General features: G+C 40.1%; 1 protein-coding gene across 3 annotated transcripts in view; it reads right to left on the bottom strand.

The window, feature by feature from the left end:
• LOC124156441 (protein EFR3 homolog cmp44E) overlaps positions 1 to 24,287 on the bottom strand; it is a 56,519-nt gene that overhangs the window by 28,628 nt on the left and 3,604 nt on the right. The window contains exon 1 of one of the 3 annotated variants that reach the window (XM_046530996.1): positions 16,804 to 17,092. The exons of the other annotated variants lie outside the window; for them this stretch is intronic. Within the exon in view, the coding sequence (XP_046386952.1) occupies positions 16,804 to 16,885 (82 nt within the window). The 5' untranslated portion in view covers positions 16,886 to 17,092. Of the gene's footprint in view, positions 1 to 16,803; positions 17,093 to 24,287 lie in introns of those variants that run through there. 3 annotated transcript variants of the gene reach the window in all.

Here is a 24,287-nt window from a genome sequence, read left to right as displayed (position 1 = left end):
TTATATTCTGATGCAACAACGATTATGGCCCATACATTAACAACAGATTCTGGTTGCTCAGGCATCAGAAATCCACTTGAAACAGTCGCTCGGAGGCCGGTCAGTATGACCAGCGTGGCGTGACAGGAGCCACTCGACTCCGGTCATTATGACCGGCATGGCGGTCAACGTGTTAAAAAAGTTTACTCATCAAAAGCAGTTTTCAGGAAATTCATTTTACCACCTATAGGCAAACCCCAGATTGGAGATTGAAGAAATGAAATACCAGAGGAAAGACATCCAAATTAACCCCGTCATTAGGGAGCAAAATTTCACTAATGCATCACTAGGCTTCACACCCTATGGACCCGGGTTAATGGCAGAGACAGAAAGTTTTCAGAGAGGGCTCTATCCCTGCTTGAGAGTAGTGTGGAAGGAATTTCCAGTGCAACACACTGTCTGGCAGATTGGACATTAAGCCTATCGTTACAACCTGGCTAATTCCTACACAGGGTCTCTATACTCCCTCTCTTACCTCATGGCGCAAATGACCCCAGCTGTCGGTTTTCTCCCTCTAAATACCATGCCATAGATAATATGGAGCTCCTGGCAGTGGCGTAATTATGGTTAGGGGATGAGGGGATAGATTCCTCTCCAAACCCTCAGAGAAATTTTAAAAAATTTAAAACACAAGTCTAACTTTGATAAACAGCAACTGCATCTACTTAAAGTTATATTTTATGCGCCAAAATGATGTAGAACATATTTACAGGCATGCCATATTTTTAAATTTTATGGGAATCCCCATTGCCTCGGAGGGGGGGAGGGGTGAAGCCGCCTCCCAGGTACAACCTTCACCCCCAAAGCATATTCCTAGTTACGCCACTGGTACCCAGGATATTCCGTGACTAAATTCACTTTTCCGGTGCTTAGAAAACTTTTAAGTGAGCATTTGAAATAATCGCGCAACTGCTGTCAGTGATGAATGGACAAAAATAGATTAAGAGCCCGGAAAAATCTCCCCTCTCAATAATGTTTACGCACTAAAAAATAATTTTCCCATGACATTTCAGCAATAATAGATTGAATCTAACGGGTATAGCTTCTCTGCCTGCATTCTTCCGCGAATTCAGCGCCGGGAACTTCGACTCACAAGCCGTGTGACTCATCTTCACGTAATATTTTGCTTCCCCATATCTGAAAAAAACACCAAGACTGTTTTTGTACTTCGATATAATGGTTATAAGTCATTCCTGAGTCGAAATGAACTGCCTTATCTCTCGCGTTTTGAATTTTACTTCAATGATTACGTTACTACTAACGACGCGAGTTATTCTCCGAGGGCATTCGTACGAACTCTCGTTCAGTTAAAAAATAAACGCTTGCCACAGGCAGTCAAGGTCAAAATATATTTCATTTAAACCCACAGATACAAGTTGGGTCAGTTTTGATCTGCGCTCCGCGTAAGCAACTTTCCTCCGGCTCGTCCCGAGGATGAGGGATTAGCCCGCGGAATGAGACCACGCATGCTGTTTTTGCCATCGTGTTGAATCACCATCGACTTACGTCCATACTACCAATACGATAATCTTTTTTGGATGACCTTGGAAGCCAAAATTTTGGTATGCGAGGATTTTTAACGGCTCATTTATGTGTTATTTCGCCGGGCGACGGGAAGCATAACCTTGGAAAATTCTAGACAATCTTCCGTTAGAGATAGAGATTCCGGAATTATACGATCATCTACTGCAGTTAAAATTAATATCTAATAAACAGCATCGCTCATTATTAAAACTTATTATTCTTCATTGACATATCTATGTAATGAGCGCATACTACCCCGCTCCTGTGACTAAAATCGGCGCGCGTACCGCAATCTTCTCGTAGAGCAGTCCTCTGACAAGTCGTATAAGTGAGGTATTTTATCTCATTGGACTGGAAAAATACGTTTCGTAACCGAGGTCGTCGTATAAGTGAAAAGTTTCATAACTGAGGTTGGAAATACATGGGATCATATGGGGTTATTCACCGGACCTAAAAAAAATCGGCGTATAAGTGAGGTCATCGTATAACTGAGGGTCGCATAACCGAGGTTCTACTGTAATATGTACATTACAATAAATTAAAGAAACTTGGTAATTTTAATTGCCACACTTAACCTCTATTCATTTTGACCAGTGCACTGGTTAACGGTGTCCTTCTGAAAAGGTGCTATCGAGTATCCATACTACAAAATCTTACACATGTGAAGAAAGGAGAGGTGGGGTCACTGCAAGGAAAAGGAAGGGAAAGGAAAGTAAACTTAGGATAACAGTGCAATATCAGGTTCTTTGAGATAGGTGTAACGGAAGGCGGTTTCACATATCAAGAAAGAGAAATTGATTAATTGGCACAATGACATTTGTCACCCTTTCACCATGCATTTATATTGCATTGCAATTACAGCATTTTCAAAGAAATCCAACTACTCGACCTTGCAAAAGGATTACAAAACAAAAAATGTAAAATCAGCGGAATACCCACATTTAGAGAAATGTTTCACAAGAATGGACTTTTTTCAGGAAAAAATTGATCTTTCACATTTTTCTCTACACACATTAAATTTCATACATTAAATAGTTTGTCCAACTTAAAAACATTTACAACCTGCTCAAATGTTGATGGAGGCCTTAGCAGAGTGGGGCAATACGCCTAGGCTTCTGGTATGTGCTCCGCATCAATTGATCTTCACAATAACAGTTTCGCCAGCATTGCAGTAGGTGTCTAGCATCCGACACTTCAAGCCTGAGGACACCTGCTACAATGCTGGTGAAACTGGCGTCACTAAGATGAATCAACACAAAAGTCAACCCGGAAGCCTAGCTGCGCCCTACATTTACAACCTACAATATCACAGTTGAGCATTTACTCAACGCTATTCCCCATCACTTATACAATCTTATGAATTGAATAAGGTTAGCCAATGGCATTACAGTGTTCTTCTTGAATTTACATTGAAGCAGTCAAAAAATAATTCCCTGGTTGAAATTATAGCAGAATACTATCAAATGTTCTGTGCCATTATCTTTGATGAAATGATTTATGGGAAGGGAAATAAAAATCAATTGATGCATCCAGGAATGAAAATCTGCCAATTTAAAATAGATGCACGAATAGGATTCATCCTGAATTACAACATCAGAAAATGCACTTGTGTGAAAAATGGGAAAAAAGTGGGCATTATTCTTAAATAATACTTTCAAATCCAAAAATGCCAAACTGTCCACACCCACTTCCTCTGTAAAACCTATAAAAAGGGAGCAAATAATTGAGTATACAAATGAATTGTCGCAGCTGTTTTAAGAATACCAGTCAAAATGTGTAATGTAACATCTACATCCCAAAAATAATACAAGCCCTTTCTTATCAATAGGGCCATTGAAAGTAAAAAAGCTTGTCTTCTAGGCTATCTAATAATACCTCTGCCAGGATTGGGGAAGGGAATGAGCCATTAGCCAGCCCTTGTGTTCGAACAAAACAATCTTCAATAAAATATAAATACTTTTGGGGCATAAGTTTCAGAAGGGATTCAAAATCCTTCATGAATGATTTGATGAAAGTAACATTTCTCCCACCTAGAAGCGCAATAGACTCTACCTCCTTTGCCGACAGCACAAGAGGAGGTTTGTGACGTCAATGACACTAACTTGCTGTTAGGTGGTGGAGAAATTGAGAAAATTAATTCTATTAATTCAATTACGATTTTTAATGGCATAAATCAATTTCAAATCTGAGAAGTCTCAAAATTAGGGATAGTCGGGTCGGACACCTAGGGTCCAAATATCCACGAATAACGCACTTCACCAGATAATGAAATTGGATCCAAATTTGCTCAAGAAATAAAATCTAGATCAGAGTTTTTAAATTAACGCTTCCGTGGACCCAGCGTCCCATTAGATGGAGTGGAGAGGTTCCGCTTCTCTCTTCGAATCCGCTGATGCAATGAGATGCTTGTCTTACTCATGAACCATTTGGTTTAAAAGCTCTTGCTACGGTTACAAAACAATTTCAGTCAAGGAAATTTTTCAGGTAAAATACAACAGGCGCATGTACGTACATCTTCCCAAGAGATTGAATAACCATCGGGGGAGGCTCAGCGCCATAGGATAGTAACCAACAACAGCTGTCAACAGTTAATACGTAGCAAATTTCACAAAACCACTAACCCCTACCCACACTCCATGCCTCTTTGATGTTTACTTCCTCTAAAAAACCACGAAGACCATAAATTAGCTTCAGAGGATAATATCAAGTTGCAAGAGAAGAATGGAAACGTGAATCAACCCTCCCCCATATCACCAACTGTCCTTTTTCGGCCAACCTTCACTAATTTTCTATGTTTCTGGAGGCAAACTGTTACAGTGGAACCTCGTTAAAGCGAGTACGGGATATAGCGACACCCCCGCTATAACGAGAGATAGCTGATGCACCCTCAATTGACCCTATAATAAGCGTGTTAAAAATTCGATTTTACGAGACCCTTTTGGTGTTGGCTCTCGCCATAGCGAGGGTTTCACCGCCGGAAGGCAATTTCATCAAGACTCCTTAAACTCTGTAATTGCTAGCGATTTGTTATAAATGAAGTTAATGGAGTGCTCAGTCTCAAATTTATGTGGTAAACTGTCGTTCGATAAATAAGCAGTTAATTTTGGTGAAAATATTGTGGCATTAGCATTCGCGAATGCTTCATCTTCTTTTGTTCCTCGGGCGGCAGAAAGCAGTCGGCAGCATACCCGCACGCCCGTGAGTTGCGTGAATAGAAAGCATTTGATAGTAGTTACCATGTCCAAAAAAACACCAAATCCGTCTAAGCAAGAATATAAAAATAATAGTTTAATATGAGAGTGGCGTAAATAATCTATCTTTCTATTGGCTCATCTCAATAAATAAAAAAACAAAAGCGCCCAAAGCATGCAGGCCATGAAGAGTTAGAAGGAGCTTTGTTCGGGTGGTTTGCCCACTCAAATCTGCGGGAATTTCTGAGAAAGGGGCTACATCTAAGCCTGAAGCGGAGTATTTCAGGGATAGATTGCGAATCGAGAATTTTAAGAGTGCGGAAGGTAGATTATACTAATGCGAAGCACCAAAGCGTTATCTCCCCTCATAATTGCTGGTGATGCCTGCGGTGTAAACCCGAAGTCGTGGAAGAAAGGACTCCAATCATAAGTATCTTTAGAAGTATTCCCCGCGTCATATAACATAGACGAAACGGAACTTTTTTTACATACAACTCCCCGACAAAACCCTTGCAGTATGAGGTATTTCTTGCAATGATGCCTCTAAAGGTAGGTAGTGCGCCTTAGCGATGATGTAGGATGTACGAAGCAATGATACTCAGCGTGAATTGTCCGGATGGACGTATTTATTCTCCGCTGCGGATTTACAAGGGTGAACTATTCGCGTCAGTGGTCGGAGTCGTACTGGCGCTCTCTTTTGTCACGTGGGTAGCTGAGCATCCCCTGGTGGCCGCTGGAAGAACTCACAGAACAACTAACTCTCGTTTGCAGTGCCGTGGTAAACTCTGTGTATTATTTCAAATACTTCGCGAGCGTAACACACAAAAATAAACTTTTTTTCAACAACGGCAATTTTAATCACATCATTTTTCAAGCTTAGCAAACTTTTTACCGTAGATGTTGAAGATATTACATTATCTGATAGAAAAAGTCTTCCAAGGCGGGGACGTTATATAACCTTCCACCGTTTTCACCTGTAGAAACATTTGAGGCATTAAAAAACCGCGATACTGTTTTATCAGTTAATTTTTGAATTTCAGTGGAAAATACCAAAATAATAGAATGATCACGTAAATGAACTAATTAAGTGCATAGAAAAATGGCTTCGTCGGTTGTGCATTGGCATAATGATTGACGAAACAATGCTTTTCATGATTTTTATTCAGTGCGGCGCTTATAAATTGTTTGAATAGTTAGTCGTTGTTTGAGTAAGGAAATTTAGTGATGCAAAAAAACATCGCCTTTCGTCTGGATTTATGCTTACGTTTATCGGATAGATGTTTATCTGTCGCCGCACCACTCCTGTTCCTGTATATCTGTTCGCAACAGGTATATTGGCTATTATTTGCTCCACCTCCGGTAAAGCAACAATTCGCTATAGCGAGTGTTTATTAGTGCACCGTGGGGTGTCGTTATATCGAGGTTGCACTGTATATGAGTCAGCATCACCAAGTTAGCCAAAGATAGGTTACCCCAATCCTTTCTAAAATTGACGCCTAAGCTTATCTCCTTCATTTTAGTTGTTACAGCGAATATCACAATCAAACTTAGCATTAGATCGCATTATACCATACATCAAAGAGCAAGATAAAAATAATATTTATAATGCAAAAAATTTGATCCTAAATAAAAATTTCTGTCAAATTTTCAGTGGGCAATTTATAAAAAAATGCACACGAACATCCACAGACAATTCAATTTCAAGAGAAACAATGCTTATTTATGAAAATGACCATTTAAAACCCCATTAACAATATCCAGAGTAACCACAAGTCATATAAACAAGAGCTCTCTCAGGAGACCGGCCCCATAGAGTAGTCGCAGTCAAATATTTAGGGGGTCATTCATGAAAACGACAACGCAACGCTAGTACACGCCCTGGATCGAGCCAAGTGGAGAAGACTTAGCAGAACAGCTGACCCTGCAATAGCATGGGACAAACGCAAGGATGAAGAAGAAGATTCGTTAAAAAATGAAAGCGAATTTCCAATTTCAAGACACTTCGATTTAAAGAAAAACTTTCCTTTCGCAAAATTGCTTTAGCAACCTCTCGATGGACAGCAAAAAGAGGGCGACAATTTTTATACGACTACTTATTATCATTTATAAAAATGGTTTCTTATAGTTCATTAATGAGCAACACACATCATACGCAAGTAAGTTTTCACAAAACTTACAGTTTAAATGTGCAGAGAAAACCTATAAAATGCCATAGTTGTAAATTTATAGGGACTTATTGTTAGTACTTGAGAGTCGGCATTGAAATAGGAACAAAAATATGTAATATTGATGATAAGTTATAAAAATACAGGAAATATTATTAAGTAAGCTTTTCATACCTTATCATAATTCTTGTAAATCATTATTCGTATCATTATTCCTGAAATTTTTTTACTCGTTTAATCATTTTTTTTTTTTTGAAAAAAATTAAATAAGAATATACATTGACGAAAGTTTTATCTGATTTACCTGCCAAGAAAAATAAATTTCAGATTAAATTCATTAATACTACAAAAACTACGTACCTATTTACTATTTTTTTATTATCAAGAAATACATTTAAAAAATTTAATTAGAATAAAATATGTACTATACTATTTACAGACCATCTCCATAGCCTTAACCGTCGTTCGCGTTAGCCGTTGCTTTATTATGTTATGTAGCATTCGGTATTTAATTAACTCGAGCATAAAGAGTTGCCGTATAGAAAGCCATGGCGTAATGTCGCGTGTAAATAAGAAGGCGCCGGAAGGATAATTTACTTAGCGGGCGAGGACCGCGTCATAAATCACCAGAAACAGGTAAATGCGTCAAATGGGGGTACGACGGCACCGCGGTCAAATGCAGCGGAGTTTTGAATGTCAGGGATGCGCCGGAAAGCCTGGGGCTTAACGACGGAAAAGAGAAAAAAAATAAGGCACTCCGGGCGATAGCAGGCCCATGAGAGGAAGTGGTATTCGCGTCCCACAGCCCCATAAAGGGGTCCTTGATCGAAATGCCGCGGGTGGAGTGCCCTTTAAATATCGATTTGAATCGTGAGGATGGATAGGTGTCAGTTCTTCCGTCGCCGACATCATCCATCCCCTCCTCTCATATACATATAACGCTTCCCCACACGGGCGACAGCTGAGATGAGGAGGAAGCCTCCTTTCTGCCCGTCTTCCCCCTTTCGTGCGAGGGCCAGAGGAGGGAGGTGCAGAGCAGGGGCGGACGCGCGCCTGCATCTCATGAGGCAAGCGGTGAGATGGCTCGATAGCGGAAAAGAGCAACTGAGCCACAGTTCAGTCAACAAAACCCACACTTATCACAATCGGTTACTAAATAATAAATCGAAGCTAAGTTGAAAATTCACGAAACCTGTGGATGAAATACTCCTACTTGAATTCTTCTTGTGACTTATATCCCCCCTCATATGGCAAGCAATGCTAAACAGACCTGCATGATTACATTTAAACGGAAACAACCCTAAAATCTGTGGATCAGATAAATTATTTACAATACCCTCGACCAACCAACCTCAGCAAAACACCCTGCAAGGGATTCGCAGGGTATCATGTGAATGATTGGAAAGTGGCTTCTCAAATCGACATTAAAACTCAGATTACAATAGTATACCTTGCTCACAAGTTACTTCCTTATCGTCTGATATGACTTTAATAACTCGATAAAGATATAATAAATCGACATTTCTAAAGGATTTTGAATCTCTGATGCCAAAAAGAATTGCTAACTTTTGCCAACGTCTATGCAAGTTCGGAAACAAAATGCAATAATTATACGGTTATGTCAAAAGACGAAATTCACTTCAAATGTGCACGACAGATCAAATTACTTCAAGAAATTTGGTGGAATGAAAGGGTCGAAAACTTAAAACTAAACGAGCGATGACGAAGGAGAGGCAAGTAATTACGTAGATACTACATTAACAAATTAAGAGGCGGAAGGGAGTCGGATTATGAAGACTGAAGAAAGACTTTAATTTATACCAAACGTGGAGAAATGGATACCTCAAGTTTGCTCAGCGTGACGAGAGAGAGGAAGTACACTTTAGGAGAAGACAAAAAATACTTATAAACAGAAATACTCTTAAGGATGTGAATGTTGTGCTGGTAAAATATTAAACATAAGTCCATTAATAAATAGTACGGTAAAGCTTTACCGCCGATCCCAAAAATATTTGTGTGCCGACTGGAAAAAATTCACCACGTCAAGCATGAACGTTAAGAGTAAACTGGAAAGCATAGAACTAACTTGAACACTATACTCCTACACAGTACTGGCAGAAAGTGATGTTAGAATAGAATTCGGGTAGAAAATGATGTAAATGTAAGTCCTGACTTGGATCTTGAGTAGGAATGTAGAAAAAATAACGGCAAGTTCAATATATAACGAAAGGCGGATATACGGCCCCGAAAATTTAGAAACGCTTGGGTTTCCCAAATTTCGTAATTAAAGAACTGCATTTATCATTTATTCGATTAGTTTTATTAGAGACCAAATTCGATTAGTTATGAGAGACCAAAATAATAAATGTAATAAAACGCAAATAATAACTAGTAATTAAAAACACACGCACACACTTCTTCACAAAAAAAGTTAAGAAAAGTGCGTTCCGGCACTGCTACTTTCCATGACGTCACTGATCCTATAATCGATAACGCATTACGAACAGCTTCAAATCAGAAGCACCGAGTAACGAGAATATACGAGTAAACAAGGTCACAAGGAGAGGCCAGGGAATGGGGCTGTAGCATACAAGTAAGAACGAGGAACAGCTAAGGAATGTGTTATAGAGGTGTTGGGTACGTAGAGAACGATTAAAAAAATCCTTTCAGAAGGGATACGAAAGAGATGAGCGTATGTCATAGGTGTATGTACGGGTGAAGTGGCAAATCGTAAGAGTATAATATTTTACATTTGAATTTGTTTCAACGGATAGATTACGCCTTAGAATAATCAAATAGCTACTCATAATTGCAATTCATGGAGTTGTTTACGGGTATAGTAGCTGAAAATGACAGTGAAAACGTAGCTGGACATGCGATAAAAAGAAACCGGTAGAGTCGGCGATTGAATTCGGAAGAATAATCAGTCGTAGATAAAAGGCATTACGAATAAGGTTTTCTCGGGTTTCCGGGTGAGTCATCAGGGAATTACGTCGAACCTCGAAACATTGAAGAAAATGGACACATTCGCCCGGCGGGAAAGCCGAAGAAAACCTAATTCATTCTATTCGCCGGGAAAGCAGCAGATATTTCTTCAAATAGTATTATGTATTTTATCATTAACACGGAACAACGATTCCACTTGAAGCAACAGTTATCAGGACCATGAGTTGGTGAATTCATAAGGCGACTAGCCCATCCTAAGGCACAATGACTGATTAATTAGAACAAATGAGTCACATAGAGACAGCCACTGACTGTCATGGGTAAGGACTTTCTTCATGCCTCCCAGAGGGCATTCAATGCATGAAATGGTGGTCCCCGGGCCATCATACATTTGCTATGCGCGGCCACTGCCTTTGGGCGCTGCCGTTGCCCTCAACTGCATCAAAACAGCGCGACCTTTCTATCCTGATATGTTGTCTATCCACCACAGCATCACGCTGCATAGATTATTTTATCCACAGTGGATGTCTCAACGCTGGAATCGCTGTTCCACTCTTTAGTACCCACTACTTACATAATGCATGCGGTCAATCTGCAGCCGGTAATAAAACATTATGCAACGTCAAAAGCGCAGGCCAGGTCAGGTAGCCACAAACATACCTATATTCATCAATTAATGATCCTTCCAAGATTTCGTAAACGCACAAACAGTATTTGCAGAATTTTATTCATAGAATACACATGGGTTATTCTCGTTCGCTATACGAAACATACGCATTCATTTTAACATGCATGTATACAACTTGATGAATCATCTTGAAAGGGTACATATTTGCTCAAAATGGAATCATTAGGTCCCATTTAATAGCGGTTTTCTATGTCCTTTAAGAGAGTGGGGCTTCAAATTAAGGAGTGAAAGGGTCCGAATGGATCTCTGGGTCGAACTCCCACGGAGTCCCACGCTTCCAAAGAAAAAAATGGTAACTGCGACGGAAGGGCAACCAGGCACAGGCACAAAGTCATTATGGTAGAGACGGGACAAAGGCGAGTTGCAAGTAAATACGCCCGCATTTGATAATGAGGACGACGTTGATGAAATAGTGGACTGAAAATAGGCGAAACGAAGCGCGATAGCAGGTGGAAATGTCCGTCCATCTGGAAAAACGGGATGCAGATCATTAGTGTGAAGAAGGCAATACCACAATAGGAAACCCGGCAGGAAAAAGTTAACGCATCACAGCTTGATAATAATACGTCCAAGATAGAGGAAAGAGACTGAGTTCTGATCGCTTAGTCCCCTTTTCGTTCACATTAAAATCAATATTATTTTACAAATATGACAAAATCATTTACTTTTTACCACACGTTTTTAGGACACTACCGTAACTATTCAAATCAACCTTCGGGTTGAATGTCTGAGTGTTATTTTCGGTTATAATAATAAACGTCTTTATTGGGCGAGATTTGGTCGTTGGGCGTATTTTAAGTCCCATCTTCCATCTAACCCCATATTAATATAGAGTAATGGTGATAAAAATACTTTGAAAGGTGATTTATAACGGATCGTACTGGAACGAATAAATTCATAGCAGATTAGTGATTATTTATTATAAATTACTTGCTTAAAAACTTAAGCTATCATCTTGAAATTTATAGGCCGGATTTAGTAGACGCTGGGTAACAACTGCCTGTATCTCAACTTTTAAAATGTTTCCATTACATTTTCTCCGATGCACATTTTTTATAATTAAGATTCAAGCGTACGTTAGCAAAATTTTAATTCCCCTGAAATTTTCAGTATGATATCGTAATTGTTAAATGAATAACCCGTCACCAAAAAATGACATACTATGACCAGTCGAGAGGAAGGTGGGTATGCGTCCCCTTCCGCCAATCTAGTTGAATAAATAACTAACTTCATGCGCGGGCAACGACCACTAACTTCAACGATTAACTTGGAATGGACCGACTGGACGATTGTAAATGAGACATGGAAAATATTAATCCCCATATCTCAGATGTGAAAATACCCCCGATGAAAACATAAGGACAAGCCCGCATTTACACATTTTGTTCGTAATAATTTCTTCATTTACTTTGAGAAGTTATTTTACATAGCGTACTAGTGCATTAAACATGTCGGCCAAAAGACTGTAGAGTCACTCAGTGACCGAGCAATGAAGTGCAGTCGAATACGTAAGATGAATGGATTGCGCTGATGAAATACGGCTGCACCTAGGACGACTCATATGTGAGAGAAGGATGGAATTGAAACAAAAGAGGAAAGAGACGTTCCTGTGGAGACAGTCAAGCGTGCTACGCTTAGCTGGATGACATAGTAATTCTTTACTCGTTGTATATCTGATGGCAACGCAGGTGGAAGAAACTGCATCCCGAAGATATACGGCTCCGTTTTCGCCACAACCTCGTGAAGACTAAACAAACGACTCTGGAAAGGAAAAAGAAGCTGAGATTCCAATCCTAATACAACTCTTCGCGATTGCATTTGGCCGCTTAGCTGATGGATATGTAAGTGATGAGTCTACAAGATACCCTACAAGACGCTGAATGAGCTGCTGAAAGGATTCTTGAGAAGCCAACTATTTTAGAGGGATAAGGGAGTTGAAAAGTCGTAAATGCTCGTCGTGAGTCGAAAAGTCGTCTTTAGTGCAACTCAGTTTTTTTGCTAAGTATGGTTGTTTATCGCATAGGGAAAAATTACTTACTATGCAAATTTATCTCCGGCTATGCATCTCTCTCAATTTATCGTTCACGTTGGACCCCGAAATATACGTAGAGCGGTTTTATAATAAAATTTTTTGCGCCCCATCGAAACGAAACACGATGCTAAATTCGCCGCAAAGGGCTTCATCCGACGGACGGAGCACCGTTCTGAAGTGCTCCTTCCAGATAAACCAAGCAGAGATTTAAAAAAAAACTGCAACTACAAGGATTGCACTAGGAGGCCCCGCGTGGTAAACCAATATTCTAGCCACTGCGCTAATCCGAACCCATGTGGTTTTCTGATCGTCATTACTTCGTGAGAGACAGCAGGTGCTTCATGGAAAGGAACTGACGTCCCATCCTGACTGTTAAATGGACCCCAACTGAGTACATTTAAAATTATGGGGTGAACTCCACCCATATCTAAAGAGTCAACCTTCGGGTCGATGGATAGACGGCTTTTCCAGTGAAATGATTCGGGTTCTTCCCCTGATAAATCGTTTCGCATACGTGAGGGTCGCTGTACGATATACGCGAGGATCGAAAAAGCAGGCATGGTCGAGGGGAAACCCAAGGGTAGCCACGATGCATGCGATTGAGACATGCCACAAAGGGGTTCAGAGATTGAGGGTTGAAGAATTGGAATCAATATAAAAATCGCAAAAAATTTATAGAAGGACGCTGATATACCAAAGCAATAATGGTGAAAATCAAAACTGAAGTAGGAACTAAAAGGTTTTTAATTTCCTTGAATCGTTTAGATTCGGAAAATTCGCAAAGATAAATTCTTTAATTTGATTGAATCGAATAATAGATGTTGATGTTGCTCTGTGATGAAATCTGGTAGGTCAACTCCCATTCCTCTAGGCAAAATATAAATACAAAGAAAAGGGAAGTAATAGTCTAGAAGCGAAATAGAGAAACCTTGGAGATACATCGATGCGGAAAATGAAAAGATTAATCTGCGTAGGATAAAGAGTTATGATTTTGATAAAAAATAAAAAGCAATACCAGAGGAAAAGAGGACTCATCCAAAACATTTCAAGCCAACAATTCAAAGAAAGTCGAGGTCAAATTAATGCCATCATCTTTGGATTGGCTACGCGATTACTCCAGAATCCTTTGAAGCATGGGAATTAAGTTTTATTGGTGCATCACTAAGGCCAATTATTGAATATAATCACCCAGGATAGTACGGAAAAATTTACTACCAATTCTCTCCAAATCAGGCGAACTTATTTGCAGTTGACTCTGACAAAGTATTTTTCTCTTACAGTCAAACACATTTAGGCCCATATCGTCAGTCGCTCCTTCAGATCTCGTCTTCACTTAACCTTCATATAAAATAGAACGAAGTAAAATCGAGGGAAAAAGAAATTGAGTCCACCAATACCTAACATACTGATACACCAAATTTGTCATATAACCACGCTTAATGCACAAATAATTTGAGATTGCCCCATTAAGTAGAGAAAATAATAATGCCATTTACCCTAAATAACCCTAACTTGGATGAATGAGGAGTGAAAAGAAAATTATATCAATCATGTAAGATAAAATGGATTAGAAAGACGGCTGCTAAAAATATACTCATTTAATAAATATTCAACTATGAGTGGACAAATCTATAAGCATTGGAGCATAATCTGTCAAACATATTTCTCTATGGAAGTGAGGCTTGGACGTTGACATTAGCAGAGAATTCATGAGTAGAAGCATTTTACATGTGGTGCTACCAAAGAATAATGAAGATTAAATGGATTGACTGTGTAAGTAACGAGGTAGTCCTAAGAAGAGTAGGAGAGAAGAGAAGCCTCATGAAAACCTTAATAAGAAGGTAGGAAAACCTTAAAGGCCACATTTTGAGACATGATGGCCTGATAGAGACAATCGTCAAGGGGCAAGTGGATGGCAAGAATGGAAAAGGAAGGCCTCGAAAAAAATATATGGAACAGATAAAGAAGGATGTAAAAGAGAAGAGAAGCGTAAGCGTGAAAAGATTAGCTGATAGGAGAATTGAGTTGAGAGCTGCGTAAAATCAATCTTAGGATTTTTGGCCAGTGATGATGATAATGATGACATAAAATGCAAAAAGTGCAACAACCCAATTATGGAAGGTATCCCTCATCTGTGGTAACTAATGATACTTACAAAACACATGAGTAGACACTTAAATTTCACCTTCAGAATACATTAATTCACTCTAATGATGCAGTAAAGAAGCTGTGTATTCCAAGAGTACAAGTCCTCTCAGTGGAATTTTGAGACCTACCCATATTTTCTGATCATAATCAAAGTAACTAAATCCATCACTAAGATAAATAATTCTCGGGGTTCTAGCCGAGTGAGAAAATCTTTGTCCGACAATTCAATGGCACACCCCTTCCATTGTCCTAGGAGCAGTAATGAATGGCGGTTCCTCCTTCCTGCATTTATATATATGCATTCAATCCGGGGGACACCTACATAATTCTTCCGCTTTCCATACTTCATCAACTGCTTCATGTACCTTATCCGTGGCCCACCTCTGCCATTATTTCTTTCCACCTGTACTTCAACGACAGTTTTTATCAGACCCCTGTATCTCACCATGTGTCCAATTAAATTGTCCTGTCTTCCACCCAAGGTTTTCAAAAAGCCTTCTCATCTCACCTTCACTCCTTACAGTTTTCTCATTACTCACAAAATGTATTTGATTGTCATCACTCTACTATTTTTATAACACCAAATTTTAAAATCCTCCAACTTTGATATCACTTCTGTTGTCATTATCCATCGCTCAATACTATAAAGAGGCATGCTCCAAATGTAAGTGATTACTTTCTGACTTCAACATTTACATTTTCATCAGTAAGGGAACTCCTCTTTTTGTAGAATTCTCATCACTTGGGCATTCATTTTCATTGTCTTTGGCTATTGGATTTTTCAGGGGTGTCTATGAAAACAATAGCATGAGAGTAATTTAATTTTGATAGACTACTCATAGTAGAACAACCTTCTACAACATAAAAACCTTTGAAAAGAAGGCCACATAATCCTGTACATCATGAATTAACACACAAACAGATAGCATGAGAATGTAAGATAGCACCCTGGCCTGGGAACCCAGGATTGAATGTCTGTCTTCACTTTAACTTTTTAGACTTGAAGTTTTATTTTAACTACAGATGAATGTTACACCTCACAATACATTTGAATACATAAATTCCCAAAAACATCCATTATGTATAGCGATGTTTTTAAAAAAATCACACCTCAATGCAGGATTCATGAAATAGGTTTTGAAGAATAATCACTGTCCTCCAACTTGATACATAAAATGAATAGACGAGCTTCATTACAACATTTCAAAAAGGAGCTCCACCAACAGAATTCCAGCACTTATTTCAAGATAGCAATGACTTTTTCCAAGGAAACCTAAACTGGTCATCAATCTAAACAAAATTGACAAATAAGACTTCAACGATAAAACAAAAAATAGAGAATGAATGAAACAGAGAGCATATAAAGATGATATCTTCAGAATCAAACCCTTTTCCCATATTCCTAAAATGGGAAACATTGGCCAAAACTTGAAATATATAAGTTGATTATAAGATTATTTCTAGTGGAAATATTTTCCATGGATGTTCCATAGATAACACTAATAACAGTTGCAACCAAGTTATAAGGAATGTAAAGCAAAGACATCATTATTAAATCAGGTATGCTGATCTTTCGTAGTAAATGGGTCCGCAGGGCAAAAAAATCGAGAAAAACATCCAATCCCAAATAGCTATGTGAATTAATCTGAATGCTCAATTGGAATCTGTGTAATACATCATTTCGCATCCTCGTTAAATTTGAAATATTAAGGTGCAATTTAAGGGAAATGGGACCAAAGAATCGCACTATGCGGGATGAAATAAAAGTCAAGCGAGACGTAACCCTCCCTTCCACACAGTGGAGACGAGTGTGTTAGGGCATGAATGAAAAAGGGGAGGAGGCAGCACTCCCCCTGACCCTTGAACAACAGTCCAGAGGGGAGCTGAGGCACAAGAGAGTAGTGGAGCCGAGGAAAGGAAAGGGGAGGGGAGCAGCACGTGTGGATCGATTTCGCCACGGTCAAGGAGCGGAGCGGTGAGCGGCAGCGCGAAAAGAGGTCGCCTCAAGGCGGCAAAGGCAAAAACACCGCCGGCGGTCGCGGCTCAGAGAGAGAGAGAGAAACTACTCACAACCAGGATCCGTGCACTTCTGCACCACCGACTCGAGGAAGTCGGGCAGCTCGGACTCGAAACAGCACTTCATGAACGCCATGACGGTGGAGCACGCGGGAACGGCGACGGGAGTCGACCTCGGGTCGCTCAGTTGGCGAGAGCCTGCCGGGAATCGTCCCTCCCCATGGCGAGAGGTGAAATCCTCTCGATGCAGATGGGAAATGCCGTTTGTTGTGGCGGGGGACGGCGCCGATGGAGGAGCGTGGAAGCGCAGCCGTCGGGGATAAGAGCACGTACCCGACTGAACCGCCGGCGCTGCGGGCAGGGGAAAATGGGGAAGCGGGGTGGGCGAATGCCGAGGGTGGGAGGGGAGAAAATTCGATGGAATGGTCGCGTTAAGGGTCGCAGCGGTGTGGCGCTTAGGAGGCGAAAAAGGTCGAGAAATGTCGGATAGGGACTTGCGTGGGTGGAGGAGACGACTGATCCGAGATTTCCTCGTTATTACGCGTGAGAAAATAAAATAGGGGGCGAAGTGCGATCGATACTAAACAAATTCCGGTGATGCTGCTCGGTGGGGGAGGAGAAATATATGTGTAGGGGTGGGCTCGTAACGATCCGCCAGTGGCGCCGTGCATCTCACGGCGGACGCGGCGCGCACAATTGTCGACAACAAGCACCAGCGATCGGACAGGGCGGAACACATCCTCCAAATCAGCACGAAAAAGATTTGACCCGCAAATATGTCACCGACCTTTGCGATGGATTGCACCATGCTGCAAGACGAAAGAAGTCCTGGAAGAAAAAAGGTGACGAGGAGAAGAGGTCGTTGGAAGAGAAGAGAAGGACGCCGCTGAAAAGGTGCGCGGACCCCGCCTACGCCGTCCCATCCTTCGGTAAGTAATCGAGTCGCTATCAAATCTTACTTTAATTATTAACTGCAGCTCTTTAAAGTCCAGATGTACATATTCTACATATGACATCTAACGAGCCAAATTTCATTTTCCGCCATATCGAACGCTTTTTTAATCTCTCTGACGACACACATTCATTCCTAGAAATCATATGACCGTACCAACATCATAGCACACGAAAACGCCACTAGGCTCAAACTTTTTTTTAGGAGTACCTTACTTTAAATCGGGCACCTTGTTCACAGACAAGTAAATCTTAATCGAAGCCAAACAAGGATAGATACTTGATTATGACGAGAAATAAAACCTTTCAATGAATGGAACACGTACCAAATATGAGTAGTAAGTTACGTTACACGGGACCAACTAATTAAAAATCCGATCGCTGTTTATCTATCTTGAAGTAATGAGGGCAGCAATGTGCAATCTCCTCCATTTGAAGGATAAAAATTAGAGTTCTCCTCATACCTACCCAATAATACCTTTTCAAAAACGATGTAGCTTTGTTTTATTTTTATCCTGTTAAGGTCGTTTCAAACTACACACCAGTAGCGTAACCAGGGATTTCGTTCGGGGGCTTGGGGGGGCCCAAAACCTGGGGTGGAAATTAAAAAAAAAAACATGGTACAAAAAGAGGGTTTTAAACTAATTTGAACACTTTTCATAGTGGAAAAAATTCCGTTTATAAAGAAATCTTTTTATTCATGATATTTCAATATTTTTTTCTTTTATGAAGTAAAGTAATTGCATTAAAATATTTTGGAGAGGGTCCGGACCCCCCCCCCCCCTCTCTCATCACTGCTACACATACCTCAAATATTTTAAACAAATATGTGGAATTCAGCTATATCAGACACCCACATCGAAAGGCTAACCAAAGCATATATCCCTGCACTTCAAATGACATGTCATGCAGAAGCCAAAAAAGGGGGGAGTCACGATTCCATCCCTAGGCATCCTGAAGCCATGAAAGGAAGAAAATGCTGTGCCTTTTAAGCAGGGAACAGCAGGAAGTTGTCTTTGTATTACGCTAGGGGAAAGCAAACTCCACCCCACATAACTTGTTTTTCAAGATGTTCCTTCAAGAGACATTTAATACAAATATAACCCAGAAGGGTACACAAAGTACGGAGCACAATTAAAGACAAAAGACTCGAACAAGTAAATTTTCGGAGGCACGTCCACCTTCCCTGGAGTTAGGAATTAAGAGTGTTGGAAAAGGATGAAGGAGAGCTGAGGGAGGGAGGTGGTGGGGTCGAAAGGAGGGGGGGGAGAAAGAGTGAGCTGAGGCAATTAAAGTGGTTATCTGTTGATGTTTATTCTGGGAGGATGAAATGCTTTGAACAGCCAAATGTAAGTTGATTCAATTGAATAGTTGAAGTGGGTGGTCTGTGGGGAGAAGGGAGGCCAAAACAGTAACATAGTAAGCATTAAATTGATGCTGCTGAGATGTTTTACCAAGGGGAGGGATGCAAAGTAAGAAGTGCATGGTGCTCTATGGTTGTTAATAAGGTTGAAAGGGGGTTGAAGAGTTACCTAAATAGAAGGAATGACAGTATTTGCATTGAATAAGGTAGATTACATTCCTGGATATACATGAGGCCACCAGCGTTAGACAGGAGAGAAGATGACTGGGGATAGAAGGTGGGGTGAAAATTGGTCAGGTCTTACATCTGGGAGGACCACAGGGTGCAAGTGTACTGCTGGAAATGGTAGGTGACCTATGTAAGAGGTTTGTCGAGCAGAATAAATCTGAAAGAGTTGCTGGTCATCTGAAGGTAATACTAGGGGGTTTGAAATAAAGATTGGCTGTAGGCTTATTATTTCTTAAGATTGGGAATATGTCTTTAAGAATAGATTGCAGGAATTTTATTCCTAACAGGTAAGTCGTGCAAAGGGAGAGGTCATGTATTTTGTTTCTATTGAAAGGTTTTAGGGGGCATCTGTGCTTGATAATTTTTTCATACAGGAGGGACTCTGGGTAGCCTCTCTGAGGGAGGGAACGATGAAGACTAAGGAGAAGGCTGTTCAGGGAACCAGAGTTATTACAAATGTGGTGGCCTCAAATGGAAAGGGAATAGGGAAGGGAGCATTTAGAATGGGGAGGATGACAATTGCTAAAGTGAAGATATTTCTGATTATTTGTAGGTTTTACATGTACACATGTGAGAAACTTAATGAGCTGACTCTGTGACATCCATACGTGTCTCGGAAGAGGGATGTGGGTGGGAGGTAAGGAAAGGCGAGAGAGGGAGGTGGGCCATGGTGGTCATTCCACTCTTCCATTCTTGTCTTCAAAGCCGGAGAAATACACCTTCGCCCCGACTACGTTAAACTGGTTTAGTTACGAAAATTATCTTTGCTATAAGCTTAGGCTGATTTTTCTTCTTCCATATAAATACATGTAGCTTTAATATTTTATCATCCTGTTCCTAGGGAGACTACCAAGTAGTAGTAGGGGAAGAAAAGGGGGATCAGCACAATTTAGATCAATTAACCATTAAAGGAATCAATAATTACGATATCGCCAGTCGAACTTTCGCAGAGCCCCACCCCCTCCCACCAGTGCACCAATTATTTCCAACCTCCCCTCCTCATAAGAAATCTTCATCTTAAAATGAGCCCATAGGAGCACAATATGAATTCCAAAGCTTTTGAATAGCAAAGAGTCCCCACGGCTTGATTAGGGAATAAATACCTCCGGGTAGAAAGTCAGCCAGACGGGGATACTACATAAAGCATAATTATTCCCCACGATCTATTGAAGATTGTCAATACTGGTTCCGTGCCGTCCACTTCCAAAAGGCATACTACTGTGTTATTAGTCATCAACGTCGACAGTTTAATGTAGTCGGGGCGAAGGTGAATTTCTCCGGCTTTGAAGACGAGAATGGAAGAGTGGAACGAGCACTGCCACCCACCTCCCTCTTCCGAGACACGTACGGATGTCACATAGTCGGCTCAAGAAGGAAGAATTTTATGAGCGTCGAGCACTGAGCCTGTGACATGCTAATGTTTAATCTGTTATAGATGCAAGAATCAGCGATACGAATGGACGCATAACTGAGTAATGGTATATTAATGTCCACTCATACCTTCTGTATAGTGACAGCGTGGCGGTGTGAATTTACTAAGGATTGCAGCTTCTGTAGCTCGGATATTAGGTACAATTCATGGAATATATTAACGCAGTTCAAATTACTAATGTTTAATCTGTTATATATGCAAGAATCTGTGATATGAATGGATGCATACCTGAGTGATGGCAATTACAATCCACTCATACCTTCCGTAGAGTGACAACGTCGTGGTATGAAAATACTACGAATTGCAGATATACGGAACAATTCGCGGAATAGGTAAACGTAGTTCCAATTACTAATGTTTATTCTGCTGTATATGCAAAATTGAGCCATACAAATGGATGCATAACTGAGTAATGGCAATTACAATCCACTCATACTTTCGTAGAGTTACAGCATCGCGGTGTGAAAATACTATGGATAGCAGTTCCTGTAACTTGGATCGATGCGACGGCATTTTGTCATTTTAGCGTGGTAGTAATACTAAGTAAAAAATTCGAAACAGGAAGGTTGTACAGTAGATTCCGTTTAATGGGTCCACCGGTTACTTGGGGCAGCCGCTTAACTGGGGCAGATCTTGAAGAACAGAACCCAATAGAGGAATATCCCAGAGTATTCTCCGCTTAATTGGGACAGCATGCCGCTTTATTGGGCCATGAGTCGGCGACATAGACTCTATACTCGCGACGAAATTAATTTTTTTTTCAGACTACTATTTTTTTATGTTTTCCTCCTTTGATTTAATCTTATTTTTCACAAATGCCCCTATTCTTGCCCTATTTTGAAAGCTCTTGTTGTTATACTATCCGCAAGAGGATCAGACTTTTCTTTAATAGGACTTAGTAAAAGACATTCATTCAGCGTCGCCCGTGGCTGTGAAAAATATTTTTAATAAAAATGTTATAATTCTTAAAAATTATAATAAATTAACTAAACTCGCTGATTTATTAATCAAATTAATAGTTTAAAAAACTTATGCTGCATTATAAACAGTCTTTAGTCTTCTTTCTACCATTTCAAAGTTTTTTATGCCCATATACAAGAGAGTTCGCCTAATCGGGGCAGCTGCTTAATTGGGGCAAAGTGCACAAGTCCCGATATGTCCCAATTAACTGGAATCTACTGTAATATGATTTAATTAACAGTACATCACTGAACATTCATGTGGTGGGGGGAGGTTAGTTCTTCCACATCTCAATAGATAAATGTTTGCTATAAACGGCATAGCTATCATTATCCTTCGAATGAAACAATCAAATTTTCTAAGACTCATTCAAGGTATGGTATTTGGAGGAGGCTACCGACAGCTGAGGTCATTTTTGCCATGAGGGAAGGGAGGGTAAGGAAGGGTGGAGAGAAACCCTACGTCAGCATTAGCTTGCTCTTAACAAAAGGCGCCAAGGGAATAAATGGCTTTACGTCCCATCCGAAGGACGCTCGAAATGTCCTCCACACAACAGTCAAGCTGGGATCCGCCAGTCTCTGAAAATTCTCTATGGCTGCCGGCATTATGAACCCGGGCCCGCCGGGTGGGAAACCAACACTCTAGCCACCACAAAAACCCAGTCCCCGAGTCATTCAGGGTCCATTGTAATGGTACACGGGTATCCTTATTCAAAAAGTTTCAAAGAGATCAAAGAGGAAGAAAATGCAAAATTTCTAGACATCCAAATAATTACATGACAAAAGACTAAGATGCCACACTGAATATATATACTCTCACTTTGCAATATTCATAATAATATTTAATCTTAGAAAATTTCACTATAGTAAAACAAAAGAAACTGTATGAAGCTAAGTCACTCAGCTCCAGGTAACTAACAGATGCCAAATACGTTCTTAATTGGCAGCTGACCATGGCCTATGGCACTAATGAGCAGTCATGTCACTTGGCCCTTATTTGGTACTGTGACATTCGATTTTGCCCTCAGCCCAGCTCAAGTGCGCCTGTACTCTCTACGGAACCCACTTCACAGGGCTTTTTTTCCAAAACAGTGACAACCCGGTAAAGGATCTGCATCAAAATTGTCTTGAGATTGGATGAACTCTCTTGTTCTAAATGTGGATGCAAGAGAGTGACTTAACGTACACTCTATGGCAGACGTTATTAAGAGACCTTTTGCTGTTGTTTACATTTCTTTTGTGTGTGACTGATGTTATTGGCCTTTATTGTATTGTTTATAATTTGATGAAGGATGTTTCAGGACGAGTATAAATAACAAATTTAATTTCTAATATACCATTAATACCACGACACAAATATCGGTAACTAGATACATCTAGAACTACTGAAAATCAACACATTCACTGCGGAGCACGTCAATTGACGTGGTCCCATCCAAGTTGAGATACGGAGCATGTCAATTGACGTGCTCTGCCAGTCTTCCTCTGCCTCCGAATGTGATTAATATCCACTTCCGAGTCTTCTGATCAAGTGCATGGCCTTCAGCAAGCTTCCCTCTTTTGAACCGTGTGCACCATTTGTAAAAAGCAGTATTTGAATGAAAGTTATGATGCAGAAACCTTCCTCTATTTTTCTTTCTTATTTTAACGGCAGATTTTGACGGCTTTAACGAAAATCGGACCCGCATTGAATGTGTTAACAACCCCAATACCAAAGGGGCTGCAATCACCTAGACTCCAGCCTCACTCTACTAAAACTAACTTGTGAAACTTAAGTGTTATAAGTCCTAAATTTCAAGTACATTTCCACAGGCACATAGTTGATATCACTTCAAGTATCAACACACAAATTATTTTCAAAATAAGCATTTCCATTGAGTACCGTCAATAAATCTTCTTATAGTAAAAGAACCTGAAAACAAGATTTCCCACACACTGTCATGATCAAAAGAAAGGCAAACTGCAATGTTCAAAAATTATTCTGTTGTAAAAGCTGCTATCCCTCTGCCTAATTTAATAAATAACAGTTACGAAACAGTGAATTAGCCCAAAGAACTACTAATCCCAATATGTACTAAATGAAAACAATGTAAAGATTTTAACTATTAGTTTGCTATACCATACTACCAAAACAATTTCACTAATTGCATAAAGAAGGGATGAGAAGAAGATTAAAGAGAATTTAGGAAATGAACAGTTTGGTTTTAGATGAAGGAAGGGAATCAGAGATTCAATACATGACTTACAATTTTAGCAGAAAAATCTATGGAAGTGAACAGATCATTGTACTTTTGTTTTACAGATTGTAATAGAGGTCTTGACTATGATCAATGGAGCAAGTTGACGAAAATATTGAAAAACATAAAAATTTATTTGGAAGATAGACCGTTCATAAAAGACATCTGAATTGGAACTGAAGTGCGCAAAATCCACAGAGAAAAAATCATTCGCCTTGACCGGGATTCGAACCCGGATCCCTCGATTTCCGGCCGAGTGCTTTAGCCAGTTAAGCTACCGAGGCGTCATTCTTCCCTGTGGAAATTTGTGGACTATACCGGACATGGTGGTATGGACTGCCGAGCATATTATGCGACGAGCAGTCCAA

The sequence above is a fragment of the Ischnura elegans genome, chromosome 3 (assembly GCF_921293095.1).
Source record: "Ischnura elegans chromosome 3, ioIscEleg1.1, whole genome shotgun sequence".
NCBI lineage: Eukaryota > Metazoa > Arthropoda > Insecta > Odonata > Coenagrionidae > Ischnura > Ischnura elegans.
The sequence above is the reverse complement of the archived record's forward strand: the minus strand, read 5'-3'. Positions and strand labels throughout refer to the sequence as shown.